At 40.1% G+C, this 12396-nt stretch overlaps 1 protein-coding gene across 4 annotated transcripts in view; it reads left to right on the top strand.

Annotated features, from left to right (window-relative positions):
- Window positions 1-12396, top strand: part of NPNT (nephronectin) — a 41699-nt gene that overhangs the window by 3527 nt on the left and 25776 nt on the right. For 2 of the 4 annotated variants that reach the window (XM_048943364.1, XM_048943362.1), the window contains exons 3-4: window positions 5127-5177; window positions 10744-10836. In XM_048943364.1, coding sequence (XP_048799321.1) covers window positions 5127-5177; window positions 10744-10836 — 144 coding nt within the window. The remainder of the gene's footprint in view (window positions 1-5126; window positions 5178-10743; window positions 10837-12396) is intronic. The other 2 variants (XM_048943366.1, XM_048943363.1) reach the window with 1 other exon arrangement.

Raw genomic sequence — 12396 nt, 5'->3', positions numbered from 1 at the left:
GAACTCTGTTCCAGTTGTGGGTGGTGAAAATTCCAGTCGTATCACAGAGTGGGAGATGATACCAGACGAAAGTGAATCTTTCTAGTGCTGGCAGCCAAATAGAATATCTGTAGTAAGCTCTCCACCTTGGGAATGAGGCATTCAGCGTGAAGGATTAACCTCACATGGAAGGCAGCATTCCTGGCCTCAACTGCAGCCTTGAGTGTTTGACTGTATAAAGGGATATTTCTGAAAAGATTCCAAAAAATTCAAGGATACGATAGAGAAAGGCAAGCCTCTTACTCCTGTCCCCAGAATGAGTGGCATAAATGTTAGCTTTCCTTTACCAGATGTATGTTTTCTTTGCCATTTCTAGAATAAATTGTAGTTATGCAATGAAAACAAGTATAGAATCAGACTTAAAAACAGGCTGTGAGACCCTGTTTGCTATGAGTTCAAAAATGAAGTAGTACATATTCAGGCAACAATGCTGAGCTTTTTGTTAATGGACATGAACTGCTGTGGTCAAGCCAAGCGGTTTGAATCATCTTTGCTATGCCTGCAAGTGCTCCAGCACATTTGCACTCTCACCTGTTTACTCATGCATAACTTGTTGTGTATACACCAATCACATTTGAGTTTATCTTACTGGGAGCAGATGTGAGTGCCATGCTGGAGACAGAGAATAGCAAGAATTCAGGCTCTGATACATGAGAGAGCTGCAACCTACAGTTACCAGAAGGATTCTGAGCTGTGATTTCAGGCTGAAGTTGTGCTAGCTGCTCTACTGAACACATGTAGGCCAGTCTCCTGCCCCAGCCTATTGAGAAAAGAACGTGGTAGCTTAAGACAGCTGTGTGGTTTAAGATAATGGTTTAACTGTGAGGAAGGTTTAAGCCTGTGTATGTCAGCTTTAGAAGGGCAGGAGTGTGGCCCAGCTGACAAGTGGTAAGTCATTAAGCCATAGTAATGCAGTGCCTGTGATTCATCATCCATCCATAAAGATGCACCTGGAAACAGAACCACGTTAGCTAGATTTGCTTTTGAAAAGTGTGGAGTAATTCCTTTTTCTCCACACTTCTCCATTGCAGGATGTAGGGGTATCCAGCACAGCTGTGCTTAGTGCTGCTCAGTCAAGCAAAAGTCAGCATAACTCTGCTGTCCTTTTGACAGCATGCAGGAAGAAGTCAAAATCTGAACCCTCCTTTAATTTATACTCTAAAACATCTTCTGTATCCTGTGAATGAATTATACCAATCAAGACTTCTGTGTGCTTTTTTACACGTACATCTGATATCTGTAACTTGTAAAAATAAGGCTTTCTTGCATTTTTATGTGTTGCTGTTATGCACATGGCAAAACTGTAAAGCAGAGTAAAAGTGAGGATAGAAGAAGTTTCTTCTGGAGTTCTTCTTTCACAGTAAATGACTTTGAATTTCTTAGGCAAAACTTTTTTGGTCAGAACAGATATGGAAGGTATGGACAATACGTTCATAATTGCTTTTGTGTTGCAAGGCAGCTGCATCTGTGGTACTGTGTTGTCCTAACCCAGAACCCATTTAAAGTATACAGATGGATGGGGGAAAACGTACTGGGACAATGTATCATTGCATGCATCCTGCACAAACGTGCTTTTCTCACCAAAAAAACGTGTTCACTCAGCTGTGAATCTACATGTACATATTGGGCTCTGGAACATGGTTAGCATATCAGGAAACTAAACTATGGGATAGGAGAGGCACTGATTTCCAAGGTGACCTGATAGCGGCCTTTCAGTATATAGAGATCTACAGCAAAGAAAGGGGCAGACTCTTTAGCTGGGTCTGTGATAGTAAGGAAGGATGGCTTCAAGCTTAAAGGAGGTAGATTTAGGTTGGATGTAAGGAAAAAGTCTTTTACAGTGAGGGTGGTGAGGCACTGGTACAGGTTGCCCAGAGATGCAGTCGATGCCCTGTCACTGGAGACTTTCATGGTGAGACTGGATCAGGCCCTGGGCAGCCTGATCTAGCTGTGCTGTCCCTGCTCGTTGCAGGTGAGTTGGACTGGATGGCCTTTAAAGGTCCCTTCCAACTTAAGGACTCTGTGACTGTGATTCTATGATATATGTGAGAAGTAATGTGATGCGTTTTATTCTTCACTACGAAAGTAGAAGTTCTCCTTCCAGCAAGCCATGCTAAGAGCCATTTTAAACTTATTTATTCTCTTTTTGTGGACATTTTTGCCACTGATCCATCTGGGCTCCTTGAAAGGCATCCTTAGAACTAGTGGGCTACCTGCCTTGCTATAGCTGGCTTGCAAAAAGCTCTGTTCTTTTGAAACTATTAAAATGATTTCCAAATACGTGTGCCTTTCATGAACAAAATACACCTGCTTTGTACTTGGCCGCATGCCTGTTTGTAATTCATTTGTATGCTAGCGATATGTAGTCAAGCTACATTAAAGATGTAGGCTGCTTTTTGCTTCATTATTTCACTTGCAATTTAACAGCCCAGAACTAAACCTGTTTTATTAAATAAGAGCTGGCAGAAAGAGATACCACTAATTTAATGCAGATTATAGAAATTGAGTAAGATTCCTTAAGCAAAAGCAAACTGCATGAATTCTTATTCTAGATTACGGTTTGGACAACTCCTTTGCTAGAGGCAATAGCAAGTGTGGTTTTGCTGCATTCCCACATACAAAATACAAGTTTGAATCCACAGCTTCTGTAAATTGATGCTGGCCTACTGTCAGATCCTCTGTTGGCATGAGTCTGCATGGTTGGTGAAGTCAACAGGGCCGATTCTGAGGGTTTGTCTAGTGAACAGAACAGAGTTAACAGGAACAGAATTTCACTGAAATTGAATTTAACAAGCTTTGCTGTTATTTGATTACTTCACTTATTCCAGTTCTGAATTCTCCTTAAACATTAACAAAATTAATGAAGTCTATCTTGAGAAGGGATTGTGAAGATGAGTGCACTCTTTTAGAGCATCTGTCTGTTGCAGCTCAGTGGTTATTTCCCTGTGCTGAGATTTGACTGTTCTGCCTATGGAAGAAAAGCAGAGTAAGTCAGCAAAGGTTTTTATTTTTTTTCCTACCACCTTACTATAAATCCACAATTAATGTGAAAAGCCTAGGGACAGAGCAGTAATCAGTAATCTGTTAGTAAAAGTAGAAGTCAGGCAGTCAGTTTACACCTCATTTAAGCATTGCACCAAAAATAAAAGTCAGTTGGAAGATGTCAGATTAGCATTAAGATTTAGTCCAACCTAGTAAAATGCATGCTATTGCAGGAAGTTCTGCAGGTGGCCTGCAGTAAAGAGGGGGGGAGCTTGTGCAGGCTGAAATGGCAGATGCAGACATAACCAAATGCTTTGCTGGAAATTGTGCATGCTGCTGCCTTTTTACAAGTGCTATGGAGAAACTTACACATGTATGCTGCTGCTTCTGTCTCAATGTGTATCCATGCTGTGTGGTTTATTTACAGAGATGCATGGTGGTGGGCTGGGAAGAGGTGGTTGTGCTCTCATTGATGCCGAGATGATTTTGTGTAACCAACAGTAACATTGATGGGAGTTCACCCACATCATCATGTCAGCCATCAATGGGAGACGAGGCTGTGTGTCTCAGGGCTTCCGCTTCTTGCGCATCACGATGCTTTAAGTGGAAATGGCAATTCTGTATAATCTGAGACGCACAAATCTTCAGCTAAATAAAACCATAATTTTGTCAGTAATGAACCTTGACAGCATTGGCTTCCACGAGGTTGGCCCCCTGGCAGAAACCTCATTAACATCAGCAAGAGTTTTGTTACTAAATTTGTGGTCGCAACAACGCAGTCTGTGTTAATGCATCGTGTCAGCAGTGTTTAATGAATATCGATGTGCAGTGCATCTTATAAACGGCCAATAATTTTGTGTGTTTTTAAATGTCTTTTCTGTGAAACATACCTATACAGAATTGCAATACTGTGTTAATTTTGCCAAGCAATAAAAAAAATGAGGTTTTGCTATTTTTATTCAGTTAAAGGTGTGGGGATCGTTTCATTTTAGAACCTTTATGGTTCTAAAAGCAGTTATGACTTTGTTATATTAAAGGTACAGTATCCTTTTCCACTCCTCCATTGCATCTCTTCTGCGTAGAGGTTTTGCACAGTTTTGCAGTCCAGTTTGTGCCCAGGAAATGCCAGCAGTAGTACGTTTAGTACATACTGTCAGTTTGAATATGGAGCTTCCTTCAAAGCCCAACAACGGCCCTGGTCTCCCTCCATTGAGGGGCTTGCTGGTTAAAGCAGATTTAAATCGATACAAGTGACAATCAGAGCAAACCCCTAAATGTTGGTCAGTATTGCTTAAAATGCAAAGGGTCGCTGTTGTTAAGTCCCCACCCTTGGTAACAAGGCTATGGAGCCCAACAAGCTGTGCGTCTAATATTAATTTTTATTGGCAAATAAGTTGTCTTAACGTGAACCCAAAACATAGATCTGTTTCCATCTTATTTCACTTTTGTATTATATTTAGTTACATACGGCAGTAAGAGCTGAAAAGGTCTCTCAGCGTTAACTTCAAATTCAAACTTGATACAAATGGCCAGTGAATGTATGCACCAGTACAGACGTTCAGATGCTTGAAAATGAGTGTAATGTTAATTACTCTCAAATTAACATTATCCTGATGCAAACCCTTTATTTAATGTTATGCAGCATTAGAGATACAGATATGCATATTTAAATGAAAGGATACTGTCTCTTTAAGAAAGGCATTTGTGTTCTGTTGATGGAAACGTGGGATCTAAACCATGAAACACGAGAATTTGTACAATATTGTATTGTATTGTATTGTAAAGCAGCTCCTTAGTTGGTTGAATAAGAATAGCATCACGTCATGATATTTAATTACCCTTATGTATCAGAATGTGTTTGTTAAATCTCATAATGCAATGCAGATGTAAGGTGTTTCTATTTTTAAATGTGTACCAGAATTTTTTTTATTTCAGAAAAGCTCTGAATGTTGAATGTGTGTAAGTCTCCAGGAATGTAACAAGTTGATAAAAGCCCCAGCCAAGTCCATCCTCCTTACAAGGGAGAAAAAATAAAAAAAACAAACTGGAATTTCTTTTCTTTTTTTTTTTTTTTTTTTTTTTTTTTTTGGATATTTGTTTTACAGCTTTCTACGTCTTAAGGCAGAGAATAGCCAGCCTAAGGTGCCAGCCCAAAGGTTAGCCGAACATATTTCTTGAAATAATTTTGGAAAGATTATGGCTTGGAGTTGTGGCCTCTAAGTCATTAATTATTCATACAAACTATAATACCTGGAAAGAAGATGTAGATATTCTTTTTTTTTTTTCTTTTAAATGTTTTTGAAGCATCTGATTTGGGGAGGGCGGGGAAGGGTGGGAGAGGGAAGAAAACTAACAAGGCTGTTCATCCCGGTCACCTATCTGATGACATGCATCTTACCTCCTAAACAGTTGCACTTTTTCCTTTTTTCCTTTCTTTTTTCTTTTTTCTTTATTTTACCGTCAAGCCCCAAGGAATTGTTTTGCTTTTCTGCGAGTTGTTTATACTCCCAGCATCACATTTACAAGCTGTCAGATCTGGGAGGCCTGATTTTGCTTTTGCAGTATAGAATTGTGCAGCAGGAGGCTGGTTTGGGATGGCTGACACGCTTACTGCCCCCCGTTGTCTGCTTTGCACCTCCACTACAGGTTGTCATTCTCACAGCAGGGAAATGTTACAGCCCCTGGCCTACAGCAGTGCACAGCCTGGCACGTTAGAGCAAGATGAAGTCAGTGCTAGTTTAGATTAGTACTCGGGGCTGTGGTCTCCTGCTGCTTAAGAACTGCTATGTCTTGTTTACTTATCCCTGTGGTGGGAGCACTGGTCTTTAGAAGGGGAGCAAAGCCATCAGCTGTGCATTAAAGTTGGCTTTGTTACTGTGGCACAGCAATTACTGCACTGAAGCCATTGGGTGTTACATGACTATAACCAAGTTAGTGGTAGGGCCCTGTTTCTTTTCTGCCCCTTGTGTGGTGACACTCCTGCTAGCCTGGAGTTGGGTAGAAACACGGAGAGATTTGGGTAGCAAACCTGCATTTGAGATGATAAATCACTGTTCTTTAAGGAATTGTTGTAAGCTGCTTGAAAGACAAACATGAAAAACATGACAAAACCTGAAATATTTCTTACTGTTCTCTGTGCATTGTGTTAGACCAAATTTCCACTGGTTTTTAAACAGTTCTAAAATGCACAGGTGTTAGGTTAACTTTCACCGGCTTCATTAAATCCTGTTGATCTCAGCGGTAGCTAAGTGTGTTTTTAAGTGCTGCTCTGAGCAGCAGGGCATTCATGAACCAAGGTCTGGATTTGGTATGCAGTTGAGAAACACGTTTGAGTATAGTGTAGGCAAGCAGAGAATTCACTGTAACAAATAGCCCCCACAGGCTGCAGTTTGTCATGTTAATGTGCCATTACCACAATCATATGTGCAAACTGAGTAACCAATTTATGCAGGCAAAGGTGAGAGTTATGTGTGTAAGATTAGGATCCACTTATCTAATGGAACTATGTATTGTAGGTAGAAGCTTTGTGCATTTTAACCTGTTAACATGAACACTACAAATAAATGCAAGTCACTTAAAACAAAACAGCAAACAGCGAAACACAACTCAGACATAATATGTCACCATTTTATCTGATGTTATTATCAGTCTCTAGTTACAGAAGTTGGTCAGGCACTCTTATTATCTTTCAGTGTAAGGAATGTTTTGCATGTGAAATTATCTGAAAGTTGATACCTGCTGACTGTAATCAAGCTTATTGAACTCTGCAGGGATGTATATTGTGACTGCTTGTGCACGTAGCTGGGAAGCTTTTTTTTTTTTTTTGCCATAGTAATTCTGTAATGTGAGTTATGGTTATCGCATGGTTTTACCACCTGCTGATAACTATGTAGGGGTAGCTTGAGGTTGAGCTCTGTGCTTACCTCTGTGCTTGTATGTGATGGAGCAAAGAAGAAATATGTAACTGTAAGAGTTTGTGAAGATGAATAGTATGTAATAATCTATGGGCTGATGCATAAATTACTTCCTGTGTTTGGGCAAAATGAATTTCAAGAAATTGGGATTTGGGATCAGGATAAAAAAGGAGCTATGTGTTACTTGGAAAGAGAGAAGCAAGGCAGATGGTCAACACAGATTATTTCAGATGCAGGCATTCTTGTACAGTTTTGACTTCAGAGTTGAAAATAGAGGTTGGAGAACAGATTGAACGCGTGTGGTCTGGCATTTTGATGTGAGTGGAGAGCTGCAGAAGGAGCAACTTTTGAGGGCAACTTCTGTCAGTGAGAAACTCTTGTGGACATCAGTCAAAGAAAGAAGGTGTGTGGAATCAGGAGTTAACATTATGGAACAAATTCAGCAGCAGAACAGAGCAAAGTGTTATAGCATTCAGGAGTGCCCTCACATCTTTATAGTCTTTTGCTGGAAGACATGGCTCAAAGTGTTAGAAAAGCAGATGAGAATTGGGATGGTAGAGACACTCCGCTATGCAAGTTCAGGATTTTTCATTGTTGATCTCTAACGAAGGAGTTAGGTAAGAATTAAGCAGTGTGACTGTCTTGTTAGGACTGCACCAAGCGGCACTTGGTAATGGATTAATCAACTACTAACATGAACATTTTAGGGAGCTGAGTGCAGGGAGAAAATAAAGGTGAAAGAACCGACAGCAACGCCTCCCACCACCAACACTGCAGACCCATAATGAACAAATTGAATGTATACTTCATTGAAGTACTTATGCAGCAATTAAAAAATCATAATTCAGAATGATTTAGTCGTACTCAGGCACACCAGCTGTTCCTGGTGTCTGGGAAGATGGCTGGCTTCGAGCTTTTATGCAAGCGTACCGCATGCTGAGAGCATATGCGTTGCACAGGAATTCTCTCTCCCACGCTTGAGAAAAACCCACAAAAACAACTCTAAACCCAATTCACTCACTCATGTTTCAGTTCCCTATTGTTTTTACAGGGCTTAATTTGTCCTGAATTTTGCTTGAAACTTAAAATGCAGTATTTATCATCTTATTTTGGAAGAAAGTTCTTGCCAACCTTTAAAATAGGTACTCTGTTAGATTTCTGGCTAAATAAAAGGCTTGAAGGATACTTCCTTGCCTCCCATTAAAGTCAGTGGGAACTGAGACAGAGCAAGTCTTTGTGTCTGGCCCCAAAATAACTTAAAATGAAAAGATTGAAACAAGGTGATCATGTAAATAGTTTGGTGAGAGTGATTTGATTCCTTGTAGTAAATGCTGTGAAGTTTGGAGGTGTTGGCTGAATTACATGCATTGCAAAGCTTGCTGCAAAATGCTTTTCTCTTTTATATGGAAGTTCTTCCGTTATGACATGGAACTAAAATTGAATAGAATGCTGTATTTAAGTTGTGTAGCGCTCAAGTGGCTGTGAATACATTCTAATAAAAGAGATTTCTTCAAGAACTGTGTTTGGCAGCAAAAGTTGGTTTCCAAATACCTGTTTATGCGCAGAAAGCATTTTGTAATGTCTTTGGCTTTATGGATAGTGGTTAGGCAGTCGTTAGAGTAGGGATTTTTAAGCTGTGCGCTGCTGAGGCACTGACATCTCCTTTAACTGAGACTTTTGAAAACAGAAAAGACTTAAGTGCTCTTCTGAGTTTTATCTTGGGAATAGGACATAGTCTAGATCAGGACTTACCCACCTGTCGTACAGGACAGCAAATATTGCAGATAATACTATGGGGCTAAGCTGGTTAACGTGTATTAGGCTGTCATCTGTTGAGGATGCCACAGATCCCATCACCCATGTCTTCTGTCTGTAATTAGTTGCTCTATGTAATTTGCTTTAGATTTTTTTATTAATGCTACTGAAGGTTTTTTTTTTGTCTAGTACAATGTCCTACTTGGTTGACTGAGAGAATACTGAAAAATATTGGATCTTCTGAATTAGATGCACTTTTCCATTTCTAAATTCTAAATTGTGAAGTCTTTTTGTCTTCAACTGTAAGATCATCCTTTTGCAGTTTGAGCTGCTGCTAACGTATGCTTCATGCATTTGAGGAGAGAAAGGCATTTTAGTGTCAGCTAAACTAAAATTGCAGCAGGTTCTCTCAGGGAACTTTACCACTTCATTCCAAGCTGTTATTTAGCTGATGGTGCTTTGTGTTCTTCTAAGAAGTTGGTATTATCTGATTGGGTCCTGCTTTACAGTATGGATTTTCTTTGAAGGACAGTTGAAACTTTATGGAAGCTCTTGCAAACATATTTGTAGTCATTTCTGTTACTAGTATGGATATATCGTATCTCTTTTTTCCCAATGATGAGGTTGGTCTTCATGCTCTTCATTTTTTCCATCATCACCTCTAGGTAGAGTAGGGCTTATGATATTAGGAAGACAAGAGATACGGCATCTAAATTAGCCCTTAAAACAGAGCCTAGTTCTTTGTTTGTGACTGCAATGATTAAAAAAGCAGCAACTGTTTCCAACTACAGTGCTGTAGAATTTTGTGATCTCTCAGTTGCTCCCCTGACAGTTCTGCCTGTTACCCAAGGGCATGCATTTGAAACTTACCTTCTATAGTTTACTGAACTGTTGCAGCTACTTTCACAGAAAAAGAAACTCCATTAGATAGCTGGTGAATCTGAGTCCCGTGTCTTTGTTTCTGGCCAGTGTTTATAGGAAAGACGCATCTTGCATTAAATAAAACCACCCCTCTCTGTTGCTTTTTAGCAAATTCTCAAAGACAGAGTTAAAAGAGATGCAGCAGTGTTAGGAAGATCCACCAAGAGCAGTACTACAGATAGAAAACAAAGTCTTCTGTTCTCTGGGGATCGCAGGATGCATATGTCTGATTTTTAAACAAAAAATGCCCTGAGGAGAGAGCAAATACAGCCCCTGAACTGAACCAAATTCATTCTGTGCTAACTGTTGTTTCTGTGGATGCAGTTGTGGGAACTGCTGATTCCGGATGCTTTGACTCTTAAGGAAAAGGCTTTGGATCATTAGAGATGTATTTGCAAAGTTCTTTCACAGCTGCAACTAATCTCATTTCTGTTTTAATTTTGTTTAATTCAGCCCTGTTGAACAGCCTGGCTGGAATGCAAGCTAGTGCCTTCTGACAGATTTCTGTTCAAATAGATCCTTAGTACACACAATTTTATAATACAGACTGTTGTCAGATCAATGAATATTACAGCTGGGTCTAGTTAGTGACTTTGCAAATTGCAAATGATACTGACAGTTTAGAAAATTAAAGTCAGGGTAAATAGTAAATCCTAATTACAGAGTATTTGAGTTATGCCACCCTCTGTTTTCTTTGTAATTTGTGTCTGCCTTACTTAAACAGTAAGCTCACCAGAATTTTACATCTGCACTCTCTCACAGAATGAGAAAAGCTAGGGCATCTTCCAGTTTACCAAATTTAATGACGTGAACCACAGTTCATACATACACAGAGCAAGTGAAGGCAGTGTGTGTGCAAGCTGGTGAGCTACTAAGGGAGCTTAATATGCCAGCAACAGCACAACCTCCTGTTGTACCAAAATAGAATGCTAGTGAGTCCCACACGTATTGGGGTGGCAATTACTGTTGAAAATGCACTTGTTATTCAAACAGTGGTATTTGAGACACAGAGGTGCTTAAAGGAGGAACATAAATGCTACTATTTTTGTTAGGTCATTGCCTTTTGTTTTAAAGTAATGCACTGTCAGTCATGACTGGAACCAAAGAATAATGAGTGGTGTTCTATTTGCAGCTATATGCCAACCAGGATGCAAACACGGAGAATGCATTGGGCCAAACAAGTGCAAGTGCCATCCCGGATACACTGGAAAAACGTGCAACCAAGGTAAGAAAGTGACGTCCAAGAAAGAGAATTTGCTTGTGAAATCACAGAAATATTGTTGACCCTTGCAAATGCTGCGTATGTTGCCTGCAGGCATAGGATAACAAACTCATATACCATGCCTGCTACTCCTGTAGCTTTTCTGAAATTGAGACTGACATCTGTAGAGAAAATGGCATCTGCAGTGGGATGATACAAGGAAAGCAATTGCTTTTGTTCAGGTGAAATGAATGAGATTAACATAAAGTGTGTATCCACATGCTGTCCTAATCTGAATCAAGTAATTTGAATCTCGTGGTCAGGATTGTTATTTCATAAGGTCACAATTCTCAGGTTTTGATAGAGAAACAGTATTTCTTCAATTAAAAATGATTTCTTAAATACTTTATCATTTTTTTTTGTTTCTACGCCTGAACTGGGTAGCTTAGCGATAAGCTGCACTGTGTAAATAAGAGTTGAAAAGATGAAGCCTTCTTTTACTGAATTAGCATCTTGGTTCACTGTAGGTTATATTAATCAGACATTCGTGCATGGTATTGGTGACAAAGTTGCTGTGGCAGATGTCCATGAGGTTTTTGAGATTCCTGCTGACAACAGTGTCGCAGACATCCATCAGTCAGATCAAGTCACTACAGCCTATATCAGTTCTACCTCAGATGGCTGTTCCTGAGGTTGGATTATGCATTCCTGCCATGTGCTAATTCCACATTCGGTTGAGACCCAAATGGTGTGTGCTTGATGCAGAGTCTGCTTTTGCTGGGAGGATATCTGAATGTATGGCTGGGAAGGGGGCTACAGCACAGCTCAGCCCCACCCCCAGTGTAACAACTGGGTGGATTAGAACTGTAGGCATCCCATGAAGCCCACTTATGTACAGGATAAATGTGATCTGTGTTACTGTACTTTAAAATAGCAACTATTCTGTTCACTCCAGAGGCCATCTTTTTCTTTTCTGTTCTGGAATAATTATTAGTAATAACGAAGTAATGGCATAGGCAGAAGAAATGTTGGAATTTCCCTGTGGAGGTGGAAGTCTTTCTAGAATATGTGAATGGTGCTGGGCTATGAAATGTGAGTGCTGATAAACAGGCTTTACATCTCATCTATTTGTGGTCCTCAAAGATAAAGCCATGTACCAGGGGTCAATCCAAGAGAACAACGGAATCTCACAGCAGAACTGTTGCACTGCAACTGTGTGAGGATGCCTGAAGGCTGGTCCTTTTCCAGTGGCAATCACAGAACGGCCTGGGTTGGAAGGGACCTCAAGGATCATGAATCTCCAGCCCCCCCCACAACAGGCAGGGCCACCAACCTCCCCATTTAATACTAGACCAGGCACTCACTTCAGGTCACTTAGGAATTAGGATAGCTGATACTATCTCTCTCATATTACACTGCTATCATCAGCAGCCAAATGGCAGTGAAATTGCCCAAATCTTGCAAGTAACTTTAGTGTTTCCCTTCTAGCTTTTTAATATCGGGTTAACAGCCATAAGCAGTTAAGGGGAGAAAAGAAAAGAACATTCTGAAAGAAAATCCCTCGTGCCAGCTCTCAAGTTTATA

The sequence above is a fragment of the Lagopus muta genome, chromosome 4, assembly GCF_023343835.1.
Source record: "Lagopus muta isolate bLagMut1 chromosome 4, bLagMut1 primary, whole genome shotgun sequence".
Lineage (NCBI taxonomy): Eukaryota > Metazoa > Chordata > Aves > Galliformes > Phasianidae > Lagopus > Lagopus muta.
This window is presented reverse-complemented; position numbering and strand designations above follow the sequence as displayed.